The 13,424-nt window shown below is 46.6% G+C and overlaps 1 protein-coding gene across 1 annotated transcript in view; it reads left to right on the top strand.

Moving 5' to 3' along the window:
• Nucleotides 1-8,227: 8,227 nt before the first annotated feature.
• LOC103712013 (peroxisome biogenesis protein 5-like) overlaps nucleotides 8,228-13,424 on the top strand; it is a 39,165-nt gene continuing 33,968 nt past the window's right edge. Inside the window, exons 1-3 of the mRNA XM_039116862.1 lie at nucleotides 8,228-8,451; nucleotides 10,826-10,957; nucleotides 11,032-11,212. Coding sequence (XP_038972790.1) covers nucleotides 8,332-8,451; nucleotides 10,826-10,957; nucleotides 11,032-11,212 — 433 coding nt within the window. The 5' untranslated portion in view covers nucleotides 8,228-8,331. The remainder of the gene's footprint in view (nucleotides 8,452-10,825; nucleotides 10,958-11,031; nucleotides 11,213-13,424) is intronic.

Genomic DNA, 13,424 nt, shown 5'->3' with positions numbered 1-13,424 from the left:
GTAAAATCTTGTAGCCGAGACGTCTCTCGTTGAAGCGGAGACGTCCCCGGAGCGCCTGGGACGCGACTGACAGCTTTTCAGGTTTGGTTTGAATTTCAAATCTTTTTTACTTTGTCTCTAACGGCTATATTTGCTTTTTTTTGGGCTATAAAAGGGACCTCTTAAGTGCTTCTCAACAACTCTTCACCAACCCAAAGCTAGATCATTCAAGAGAAAAGTAAGAAAGAAAAGTTCAAGGGAGTGAGTGCATTCAAGTGAAGAAATCAAGTGTTTTCAAGCTTCCCAAGTGATTTCAAGCTCAACCTCTCTCGTACGCTCGGGATTCAAAGCTCACACTCAACCCTACGCGGTCCACATCGGAAGAATCAACATTTCTCACGCTTCCAACGGCAAAAGGATTCTTCCGGGTTCTATTGTTCATAATTGTCAGATTTGCTTTTTAGAGCTTTACTTTTCCTTTGTAAACTCTTTCATTGTGGTGCTTGTTCCAGTCAAGGGACTTGGAACAAGGAAAAGGCGTCCCAAGCCTAAGTGAAATTGGGGGTTTTAGGGTTTGTTGTGAGCCCGGTGTAAAACAACGAGTTGGATAGTGAACTCGCAAAACTACCGTACTGTAATCTTGGATTATAGTGGAAATTTCCAAAGGTGATTTGGGGAGTGGATGTAGGAGCAGTGGAAGCTCCGAACCACTATAAAACCTTGTGTTTGCGATTGACCTTTCTTATTCCTCCTTCTTTACTTTAGTGCATATATTCGTGTGTTTTATTTTTAATTAGTCAAAAGCTTTTAAAACACCCAATTCACCCCCCTCTTGGGTGACCATCTCTGGGCAACATCATTGCAAAGAGGAGAATCGAGTCCGTGTTCCTGGTTGCACAGAACCCCTAGGGGTTTCATTGGTAATACATCCGTAGATTCTCGGAGTTCCAGCTTCGTGGAATTGGAATCCCTTCGAGAGATCTCAATTTGTATGCCCCGGGTCGTTGTACTCGGGCGATTTGATATGGCCCTTCCTAGTTTGGGGCAAGCTTTTCCTGCTCAGTTGGCCGAGAAGCCTCGGCTCTCCTGAGGACGAGGTCCCCCACTTTGAAGAGCTTGGGCTTGACTCTGGAGTTGTAGTATTGGGCCGTCTTCTGCTGGTACCTCGCCATGCGGACCCGGACGATCTCTCGTGTCTCTTCAACGAGATCCAGATTATTTCTGAGTCGGGAAGAGTTGGAGTCGGGGTCATAGTGTTCCACCCTTGAAGAAGGGAGGCCGACTTCCAGCGGGATGACGGCCTCTGTGCCATATGCTAGGTTGAAGGGGGTCCCTCCTGTGGGCAATCGGAACGTAGTCCGGTATGCCCAGAGGACGTTGTATGAGTCCTCGACCCACTGTCCTTTGGATCGATCAAGCCTAGCCTTGAGTCCCTGCAAAATGGTACGATTTGTTACCTCAGTTTTCCCGTTTGTCTGGGGATGAGCGACCGAGGTGAAGCGGTGGTCGATGCCGAGCTCGGAGCAAAATTCTCTGAAGTGAACATTGTCGAATTGCCGACCGTTGTCAGATATAAGGATCCGGGGGAGTCCGAATCTGCAAATTATGGACTTCCACACGAAATCCCGCATTTTTTGCTTGGTGATCCGGGCTATGGATTCAGCTTCAACCCATTTGGTAAAGTAGTCGATGGAGACGACTAGAAATTTTCTCTGCCCGGTGGCCAGGGGAAAAGGCCCCAAAATGTCGATCCCCCACTGGGCGAACGGCCAGGGGGCGATGATCGAAGTTAGCAGGGCCGAAGGCCGGCGCTGGATGTTGGCGTTCCGTTGGCACCGGTCGCACTTCCGAACGAAGTCCATCGCGTCCTTTTGGAGCGTGGGCCAATATTATCCTTGCCGTAGGATCTTATAGGCTAACGCCCGGCCTCCCAGGTGATTCCCACAAATTCCTTCATGGACTTTTCGGAGGGCGTAGTCCGCCTCAGAGGGGCGGAGACATCGGAGAAGAGGAGAAGTAAATGATCGACGGTAGAGCTTGTTTTCGTATAGGACATACCGGGAAGCTTGGCGCTTGATCTGGCGAGCCTTTGTCTCATCATGGGGGAGGGTTCTGTCCTAGAGATAGCAAACGAACCCGTCGATCCAGCTCGGCTCGAAGTCGATGCACATGGTAGGTTCGGGTTCCTCTGTGCTGGGAGTCCGAAGATATTCGAGCGTTGTCTCCTTGGAAAACTCACTCATGCGGGATGTCGCCAGTTTGGACAACTGGTCGGCCCTGAGGTTCTCCGCCCTGGGGATGTGCTGGATGTTGAAGGAGCCCAAGGCCGACGTAAGTTCCCGCACTTTTTGAAGGTATTTTTGCATTGATGGCTCTTTTGCCTCAAAGTCTCCCTATACTTGGCTCACTATTAGCTGGGAGTCGCTGTAGGCCTTCAGGTCTTCTACTTTCAGTTCCTTCGCTAGTTTGAGCCCAGCAATGAGCACCTCATACTCTGCCTCGTTGTTTGAGGCGGGGAACTCGAGGCGCAAGGCTTGCTCGGCCACCACTCCGTCCGGGCTGGTGAGGATGAGTCCAGCTCCGCTACCCCCCGAAGTTGAGGATCCGTCTGAATACAGGACCCATGGCAGCCTTGGGGCTGTCTCCATAGGTGCAGACGGTGGCTCGGGGTCGTCTGGCAAGGTGCATTCCACGAGGAAGTCGGCGAGTATTTGAGCTTTAATGGCCGGCCTGGGCCGATATTCGAGGTCGAACTCCCCGAGCTCGACCGCCGACTTGGCGATCCTCCCCGCACGATCCGACCTTTGCAATATTTGCTTCATAGGCTGGTCGGTCAGTATGACTATTGTATGTGCTTGAAAGTAAGGCCGGAGTCTCCGCGCCGAGATGACAAGGGCAAAAATTGTCTTCTCCAGTTTGGAATACCGGGTCTCGGCATCTCTGAGGACTCGGCTGATGTAGTAGACCGGCTTTTGGAGCTTGTCCTCTTCCCGGACAAGGACCGAGCTCACCGCAACCGGGGAGACGGCCAGATATAAATAAAGAACTTCGCCCCGCTGTGGCTTGGTGAGTAGCGGGGGAGAGGCCAGGAGGCGCCTGAGCTCTTCAAAGGCCTGCTGGCATTCTTCTGACCACAGGAAGTCCTTTGGCCGCTTAAGGATCTTGAAGAATGGGAGGCAGCGCTCAGCCGATCGGGAGACAAATCTCCCCAAGGTGGCAACTCGTCCGGTAAGCCGCTGCACTTCTTTGACTATCTTCGGAGGCGCCATCTCTTGCAGCGCTCGAATTTTCTCGGGGTTTGCTTCAATCCCACGCTGGGTCACTATGAAACCCAGGAACTTGCTTGAGGTAACTCCAAACGCGCACTTTGCTGGGTTGAGCTTCATCCGGTACCTCCTGAGCTTGGAGAATGTTTCGTTGAGGTCAGCTACATGGTGCTCCGCCGCTCGGCTCTTCACCAGCATATCGTTCACGTAAACTTCCATATTTCGGCCGATCTGGTCTTTAAAAATTTGGCTGACCAGCCTCTGATAGGTGGCTCCAGCATTCTTTAGGCCGAAGGGCATCACCTTGTAGCAATAGGTGCCCTTGTCGGTGATGAAGGCCGTCTTCTCTTCGTCTTCTGGCGCCATTCGGATTTGATTGTACCCTGAAAAGGCATCCATAAAAGTCAGCAGTTGGTGTCCTGAGGTGGAGTCGACGAGCTGGTCGATGCTTGGAAGGGGGAAACTGTCTTTCGGGCAAGCCTTATTCAGGTCGGTGTAGTCCACGCACATGCGCCATTTCCCGTTGGCCTTCTTCACGAGGACTATATTGGCGAGCCAGTCTGGGTAGGAGACCTCCCGGATGAAGCCAGCTTCAAGGAGTTTATCCACTTCCTCAGCTGCAGCTCGTTGTCGTTCTGGGATGGAGCCTCTCTTTTTCTGCTTCACGGGCCTGCTGGTCGGCTTTACTTGGAGTCGATGGGTCATGACCTCAGGGTCAATTCCTGGTACGTTGGCGGGTGACCAGGCGAAGAATCGGCGTTGTCCCGCAGGAAGCCGATGAGGTGGTCCCTTTCGCGGACGCTAAGGCCGGAGCCGACCTGCACGGTTAGCTCGGAAAAATTTTCTCGTAGAGGAACTCGAACGAGGAGCTCACCAGGCTCTACTTGCTTCTTCCAAAGGTCGTCCCTTGCGTCCAAGGTTTCCATGGGTAGCGAGGGGCCCGTCGCCTGAGGCAGCGCCTCAGCTGGTTGTTTCGCTTTGTGAGCCGCCATGTAACATTGCTTGGCGACCAGCTGGTCCCCGCGGGCCTCGCCTACTCCTTGGGCGGTGGAAAATCGCATGAGTAGATGGTGGGTCGAGACCACGGCTCGGAGGGCATTTAGCCCTGGCCGTCCAAGGATGGCGTTATAGGCTGAGCATTGACGGACTACAAGGAAGTCCGTCCTCACGGTGCTTTCCTGGTGAGCGAGGCCGACTGTAATAAGAAAGCTGACCTCACCCTCAACTGGGACCGAATCTCCGGTGAACCCTACTAGTGGGGTATTAATTTTTCGGAGATGTCCTTCTGGTAATCCCATTTTTTGGTAGGCATGGTAATACAAAACATTAGCCGAGCTCCCATTATCAACTAAGACACGCTTTACATCAAACTTATTTACAATCATGGAGATGACCACAGCATCATCATGAGGGGTCTCAACCCCTTCCAAGTCCTCGTCTGAGAACGAGATGGCTTCGGAAGCGCGTGGGCGCTTCGGGGGAGCTTCATGGGCTGGCCCTCCAGCGGAAGTCCCTCCCCCAATGACATTGATGGTGCCGGCAATGGGCCTGTTGTCATTTGGATTCTCAGGGGGCGTGGTGTTTTCTGCCGGCCTCCTCTCTTCGCGTCGGTTCCGTATGAACCGATTGAGCACTCCACGGTGAATAAGCGCCTCGATCTCGTCTCGGAGCTGAATACAGTCCTCCGTGTCGTGCCCATGGTCCCGATGGAAGCGGCAGTACTTCCTGGGATTGCGCGGGAATCCCGTATCCCGCATGGGAGGTGGAGGTCGGAAAAAGTCCCGGCCTTCAATCTCCATCAAAATCTCGGCCCGGGGAGCATTGATGGGTGTGTAATTTTCGTACCTCCCTGGGAACGCCCGAGGCCGGGGTGGAGACCTTGGGCGAGGCGAGGTCCTCCGTTGTGGCTGTCCCCGCTGCCAAGGTGGACTCCTCAGTCGGGGGAGGCTCTTCTCCTGACGGGGGGATCGGCTTCTTTGTCGGCCGGGCTCCTCGCGGCGTTTCTTCTGCTTCCTTGAGACGGGCTCGATTGCACCCCGCCTGGAGGCAATTGCCTCCTCAGCCTTAGCGTACTTCCGAGCTCGGGCCAACATCTCGGTGAAGTCGGCCGGGAAATTCTTCTCGATGGAGAAGAGGAATCGATAAGAGCGGGCCCCAGTCTTTAGAGCCGACATGGCTATTGACTGGTCGAGCCCACGGACTTCCCACGTGGCGGCGGTGAAGCGGTCTAGGTACTCATTGAGGGATTCCCCCTCCTTCTGCTTGATATCCAGGAGGGAGTCCGACGTCCGCCTTAGGCGTGGGCTTGCGGCAAAATTGGTAGCAAACTGCCTGCCGAGTTGCTCGAAGGAAGACACCGTGCTCGGCTTTAGCCCAGAAAACCAAAGCCGAGCTGTCCCTCGAAGAGTCGCCGGGAAGGCCTTGCAAAGTACGGCCTCCGAGGATCCTTGTAGGGCCATGAGAGCCCGGTAGCTCTCCAAGTGGTCGAGGGGGTCGGTGACTCCACTGTAGGGCTCCACATGAGGCATCTTGAACCTCACAGGGATTGGCTCATCGTCGATTTGGCGGGTAAAGGGGGACTTGGTGGTAAATTCGAAATCCCCCTCTTGCCTTGCCTTTTTGCCGTGGAGCGCTTCAATCTGGCGCTCCAAGTGCTCGACTTTCCTGTCGAGCTCCCCGACCCGAGGAATCGTCACCGTGGTTTGCTCCGGCTCACGACGGCCCGGGGCTGACTCGGCTTCAGAGGGTTGGGGTCTTCCGTTCGGACCTTCCCCTGGCTGTTCTCTCTGGGGCGAGGCCCGCCCTTCGTTGTTGGCCCTGGAGGAGCCATGGAGGTTCTGGCCTGGAAGAATCGGGCCGCTGGGAGGAAGCTCCGGCAAAACCTGGGCCTGCGGGGGAGGCGTTGGTAAGACCTCCTACCGTCGCAGGCCTTGAACAGCAGCAGCCAGGGCCTGAACTTGCTGCACCAAAGCATCGAATTGCTCCGGCTGAACCTGGGGAGCCGGGTCCGCCGGAGTAGGTGAATTCTGGACGGAATGTCCAGGACTCTGTGGGGGACGCCGGGAAGCATTGGAGGCTCCCTTACTTCTCAACTTCATGATCGCGACTCGGACCCTTCCTCTAGCGCCAACTGTTGCTGGAAATTAGACCCGGGGGCGATCGCCGGTCAAAGAGGGGGAGCGGCGGTCGAGTGGCTGTCCGTCGGCGGGCGGCGTCCTCCGTCGGGGTGCCTGCAAAAAAGCCGGTGGCCGGGTCTTCCGGCGCCGGCCCTCCGATGCTTAAGTCAGAGGGAGGCAATCAGTGTTGAAAGGAGAAAGCAGGGAGTATATTTTTGGGTTTTTTTATGTTCAACCCCCCTCTGAGGAGCGGAGGTTCCCTTTTATAAGGGGGGTCGGTGTACCTGTGATGTGATAGGGCGAGGCCGTTCGTACAGCTCGGCATGCTGCTTGGACTGACGAACGGTCGGGTGAATCATTGCATTGATGTCGGAGGTGAGGTCGCCGTACGACCCGAGGTAGCATGCGATCGGGCGAATCATTGCATTGATGTCGGAGGTATGGCCGAGATCAGAGACTTATCATCGTTGATTGGACTCTCCTGGGCTGACTTGCCGTGGAGAGTTGCGGGTCCGTAGATAACAGGAGCCATGCGCATTAATGGTGGAGTAAGCCGGAGATCCGCATTAATTGTTGAGTAAGCCGGAGATCCGCATTAATTATTGAGTGAACCGGGGGTTTGCAGGGGTCATGCGTAATAAATGCCAGGGCAGTGGCAGGGCATGGCCCTCGGCCGGACCTCAGAGGGGTACGGCCGTAGTAGGTGGTTGACAAGAATAGACCTCGGGTGTCGGAAATTTTTCGGGTCGGAGGCTCTGAGGTCGGATGTTCCGAGGTCGGACGCCGACTTCGGCTGTCCAAGGTCGGCGGTTGTGCGACTCCTTAGGGGTAATTGTGTCACTGGGGGAAAAAAACCATATTCCCCCAACAATTATTATTCTTGAAAGAACTTCAGTATTTTGATTGGTCCTTGCTTCATCCCTTACTCTCATCCTACGTGGCAATCAAAGATTGGTGCAAGGAAGGCGTGTGAGTGTCATGCGTGGGTGGAGCCCTCTGTCGTGACTCGTGAGCCATGTTAGAGTTTCCTGCTTCATAGAATTATAGCATTCCAAATATGAATTTCCCGGCTGCGAGTGCAAGATACTTAGGAGTGGCAATTGAATTAGGTCGGATACAGATAAGATTGGATGTAGGTCAGGTCAAAAATTTATCAATCCCAACTTCATCTATTTATTAAATAGATCAAAATTTTAAATCTAAATCTGACCTATTTGTTAAACAAATAACCTGATCCGACCTACGTAACCTATTTGTTAAACAAGATAAATGAGTTAGACGAGTTAAGTGGATTTAAATAGGTTAAACAAGTCAAGCAGGTCGGGTTAAATTGGTCAGAAACATGTTAAGCAGATTCTAACAGATAAAACAGATTTTAAATATATTAAACGGATTGGCCCATAACACAACCTAATTATTAAACGGATCAAAGATTTAAGTATGAACCGAACTCTTTTAATAGACAAGTTTAGATGAGTTGATCCATATACGGTCTAATCCGTTTATGTCAAATCCAAACCTACTTAAAGTGAATCGAGTTGAGTTGATGGATCAGATCATAAATTGCCATCCATAAAAATTTCGGGCTCGCATGGCTAGGCAAAACATCTCCTATCCCAACCCAATATGATTTAACTCTGGTACACCATCCTTATCTCAACCAACGAAATCATCAGCCATCTATCTGCTGTCTGTCAATCAATAGCCGTTCCCAGATGATCTCAACCCCACTGACAAGGTGGTCAACTCATGGACGGCGATCGAATCCCGTCCCGCTACGACCGCGGCTGAGAAACGGCTTTAAGCCTATATCGTCCTGCGACCCCGAAACGGCGTTCTCTCGTCCTCCGCGGTGCGACTCTCGTCGTCACTCACCGCGAAAACCATAAATATATTGGAAAGAATTCTAGAGGAGCCATCCGAAGTCGAGCGAGCCCCAGCGTTCGATCGAGTCCACAAGGAGGGCGGCGATGGCGATGAGGGATCTCGTCACTGGCGGGGCGGCCTGCGCCGTCCCCGGCACCTCCTCACCCTCGAATCCCTTCGGCGCCCTTGCAAACGCCATCCTCGGGTCGTCCTCCAAGGCCCAGGTACCTTCTTGTGACTCGAATCTCGAATTCTAGTTCAAAAACTCTTTGGTCGGTTCTTGTTGGTTGAAATCGACGATTCCTACTTGGTACTTGATGTGCAATTTATTTGCAATATTGGATTTCCTGGGAAAATTTTCGGTTCCTGGCTTGTTTACGCCCGACTCAACAAAGTCTAAATATCGAGTTGTTTTGCTGATTTACTAGGTTTTCTTGGACTTTTTCCTGGAAACTAGCTGCCGAACTGCTAAATTATTCATCTTTCATCAATCTCTCTGACAAGCTGGTAGAATTCTACTGAAAATCTCACCATTTTCACTCTATCAGTTGAAACCATGTAGTTATTGGATCACACGAGCCTTTCCTTCCATGCTTCTTTGATTGGCCAGCAGACCAATTTTTATGCATTATTTTAGCGGAAATTGTGTGCACCTTTCCTAGAAATCTATTCGTACCTTTTGTTTTGGGCATCCTGAAAAATTGTCATTACTTGTTTGAGCATTTATATTTTCCCTTTTTTATATGAATTTTGAGTTTCTAAGTTTAGAAAAATGGATCACTGGCGCCATTTGCTATGTAGTACAAGGTACATTTATTTTTGGTTTTATTCAGCTGAATCATGGTGTGCAAAATCTCAATTTTAATTTTTATAGTTTCCCTTACAACTTCTCTGAAGGAGTAATGCCTCATACAAGAAAATCCTTTGGATTTTATTTCTTAGCCTAGGGTTTTGGAATTAATTATCTACTTAAATCCCTGCTGGGATAACACAACCATATAAGAATCCTTAGCTTATTGTGAAATGTGTGCTATTTCATATTGCATAAGTCATGCTTAGAAGGGCAGTTGTCTTTGCCTTTGTCTTAGTAGCAGGAATTTTCTGCTTAGGGTTTTGCATCCACTTTATAATCATATCGGAAACTTGCTCCGACGCCTGCTTTCTAAGTTCTTGCTTATTATATATGCCTTTTTGAGAGAACTGTTTCTTAGGTGTCTAGGATCTTAATAGCCTCTTAGTTAAGGCTTGCACGATGGCTAAATGTGTATCCTTTTATACATACATACAAATATATACATACACACGTGTGTGTATACACATTACAATAGGGAGAATGGTAATGATTATAGGCCATGTGATGAAGCGAAGACACCCATAATTTTCAATTGACACCTTTATGTTGCTTAAAAACATCTTGATAATATTAGATCCATGAGTTTGCTTCAGTATTAATATTGACATCCCCAAGTTTGTTTTCTTTGGGATGGTGTTGGTAGAAAGGGAAGTTTTTTAAATGTCTTTATGGTGTATGATTGTGGTGCTATCAACTCGTCGAGTAATAGCCTGCCTAATGCTTACTTGATTTGCTGTTGGTCATTCAGAAACTTAAAATAACCTATCAATCCGAAGATTGCAAGGCTGATAGGTGTCTCTCTAATTAGGACATACCTTTTCAGCTCTTTTGCAGAACAGTTATATCTTTGGATTATTTAAGGAAGCATATGTTCCTTGAGCTGACTTGCATGCATGAGTTTTTCTTTGTCTACTCATCATATTAAACAAAGAATCACAACAAAAAGCGAGGAAAGAAATGACCATGTTAAAATGTTTTGATATGGTTGACTTGTACCATGTGATGTGTGATTAACACAGGAGAAATTTGATTACTGAATAAGCTAAAAGCTTGCTTAACTGTTTTCTTGGACACGTTTCCAGGTTACTTAATTATTTAAATTTTGGTCAAAGAAAATGCGTTCTTGCCTCCTCGAGAGTAGGGATAAGCAGTTTGAAGATAGATAAAAGAGTTTTAACATAGTAAATGCTCAACCTTCTCAACCTTGGTCTTATTGGACATCTTATATAAATATTTTCCAACTTTAGAATACAGGTACTTGTCAAGTAAACGTAGTTGATAGCAGTTGTTTAAATGTTTTGATATGATTGACTTGTGCCATGTGATGTATGATTAACATTAAGTGATATTTAATTACTGAATGGGGTATAAGCTTGCTTAACTGTTTGCTGGAACATGTTTCCTGGTTTCTTGATTGTTTAAATTTTGGCCAAGAAAAATGTGTTCTTGTCTTCTCAAGAGAAAGGATACGGAGTTTGAAGATAGTTAAAGAATTTGAAAGTTTGTAAATGCTTAACCTTCTCAACCTTCTAAACTTCGGTCTTGTTGCAAAACTTGTATAAATCATTTCCAACTTTAGAATACGGGTGCTGGTCAAGCATAGTTGATAGCAGTTGATGGAGTTATAATTGCTCTTCTCGCACGTCTATGAATACATGAATGCCCCTATATAGTTCTTTAATTTTTCCTCCTTGTTTCTCCTTCCCTGTTCAATCAGTTGATCCATTATCCATTGTTTTTAACAGGAGTTAAAGGGACTTCCTGAAGCCTCAGTTAATGTCCCTGGTTCCTCTCCTGACTTTAGGCCTGAAGCTCCTTTGACAACCTTTCCGGGGTCAGAATATGAGAACCAACAGCATCAGCAACTGGACTCCCGGGTAAAATTTTATCCTTTATAAGAAAAGAAATCTTAATGTGTAGAACTTCTCTAACCGTAACTAACCTTCCACAGAATTCTGAATTCCTATATGGCTTCCGCTCCGCTAATCATGGTCTTGAAGATGCTTGGGATGAAATTCATCGACCTCCAATTCTTCCCCAGGCTCGAGGAAGAGAAGGTGAATCTCACTTTGCTGAGTTCGAGCAAATTTACAACCATAGTGGCAGTTCTGCCATTCAACCCACTTGGGATGGTATGCTTTCAGATCTGTTTTTCCTTTATCACTATTACTGTTATCATTATTCGTGTAATCCATGCCATATGTCAGCAATTTTAGCTGGTTTTATGGAATTTGAAACAAGTTCAGTTGGCTAAGCAGTGCGCGAAATTGCTCCTCAGTACACTTTAAGTTGCATATTTCAGTTTTCTTCCACCTAATGTTTTTGTCTGCCACGTCCTTAAAATACCTGCTCTTTTAGGCAGAAAATTGCCTCTTTAAAGCTTGCTTATTGAAAAAGCTGCTACCTCGTGGTAGTTTTATGTGCACTTTCTCTACTATGTTGCTATATTTGCAATGTACCAACCTTAGGTTCTTGTGAGGACAATTTGATTTTAGCATGATATATATTCTTTTATATTACTTCATGCTTGCCTTCTTGATTTTCAATATGGAATCTACCTACCAGCCTGCTTCTGCTTATAATTTGCCAGGTCTAAATGCTTTAGTTGTTTTAGTATGACATGCTTTAGCAGAGAGGAGGTGTAATATGGTTATTTCTTTCTGCAATGCAAGTATGTAAGACAAAAATGTACTATAAATCTAGAATTATGATGAATTGGTTTAATCATTTTTGATGAAACCATGTAAAATAATTATTAAATGTTTAAAACATAATCCACCATGCTAGCATTCGCTACTGAAGGTAGTATAAAAGTCGTATTCTTATACTTGATTGAGAGATGAAAGCCTTTGCATTTTAATTAGTTTTGGACGAGGTCATGATTGTCATGTTACTTTAAAAAGAAACGGGGAAGCACTTAAATTAGCTGACAAGATTTTGAGAAGCATTTCTGAATCCACATAATGGATTGGATTTTAGCCACTAAAGGACTTGAGTTTCACTCAGATTGTTTCATAGAAAGTATATGAAGTTCATATTACTTCACCAGAATATGTCTTCATTGTTGTTTCCAAGTCATTCATGATTCATCTGCACCTAAACCCATAACATTCATTTGGATGTGTAAGGTTCTTATTTAGGAGTGCAACCAAACTAACAATTCATATATGATACTTTTATTCCTTTATATGATTTTTGTTGATGATGCTAACGAGCCGCATAACCTTTTCTTTTTGAAAAAATGCAAAATGGTTTGATACATACTACATATGGACCTGCTTTCTTGATTTTATGCTACTTGATGTATCTTTTGTCATTATTGGCTGGATTAGTAATCTCAGGCAAAGGAAATTTGGAAGAATATTTTGAGGACAATATGTTGGGATATATGAATAGCCAGGAACAAATTGCCACATCAATGAAGAGCAAAATTGCCAATTGTGAAGCATATGAGGATATTGATAGCATAGTTGCCAGGTTGGGAAACGAGTGCAAGAAACCATACGAGAAACAAGAGCGGGAAATGATTGATAAAAAATTGTATAATTTGGGAAGCAATAAACATTTATGTAAAATTACAAAAATCATTCATATGGTTTGTATAGGAAACAAGAAATATATCTTATGAAGTTCAACAAAAAATTAAAGTCTCTATCCTAGTCAACATTCTCTCCCTCCCATCTCCGTAAAAATGTTCACTAAAAAAACAAAAAAATTAGTTGAGGTGAATGCATAAAAAAATTTGTTGAATCTACAGGAGGGAGGAAAACCCAAAGTCCAGCACTTATGTATCCTTGCTCCAGTTGTTACCTATATATATATATATTATAAACCCAAGTAGAGGAGTTGCATATTTTCTTCTTTCTTTTTCATGAGGTGTAGCACATATTAGTAGATGGTAGATTATTTTTATTAAAAGTAGTTGCAAATTTATAAGACTTTTAATTAAAGAAGGAAACTTATTTAGATTTATAAGACATCTAATTAGAGAAGGAAACTTGAGCAAGTTGATAAAATCTGTGGGTGCTGGGACCATGCATGGGGAGGGGAGAATGAGATCATTTTTTTCTCATCCGAGTGCAATAGGTTATTTTTGAAAATGTGAATTCCATGCTTCTTAAAATGCAATTCACACTTGTTTCTCAATTCAGTTTCCCTGGAAACCCCTCTTAGAGTGGGAAACATGCTTCCCAACATCTATGATTGATGGATATTTTATATTTGTGGTTTCTTCATAGATCAAGGCTAACTTTCTTGGTGTTAACTGGATAGAATTGGAAGTTTATCTCTAAGGCAAGCCACTCCTCCTTGGGATATAACCAAGTTATAATTTCATGGAAGCAC

This window comes from Phoenix dactylifera, unplaced genomic scaffold, assembly GCF_009389715.1.
Source record: "Phoenix dactylifera cultivar Barhee BC4 unplaced genomic scaffold, palm_55x_up_171113_PBpolish2nd_filt_p 000143F, whole genome shotgun sequence".
NCBI lineage: Eukaryota > Viridiplantae > Streptophyta > Magnoliopsida > Arecales > Arecaceae > Phoenix > Phoenix dactylifera.
This window is presented reverse-complemented; position numbering and strand designations above follow the sequence as displayed.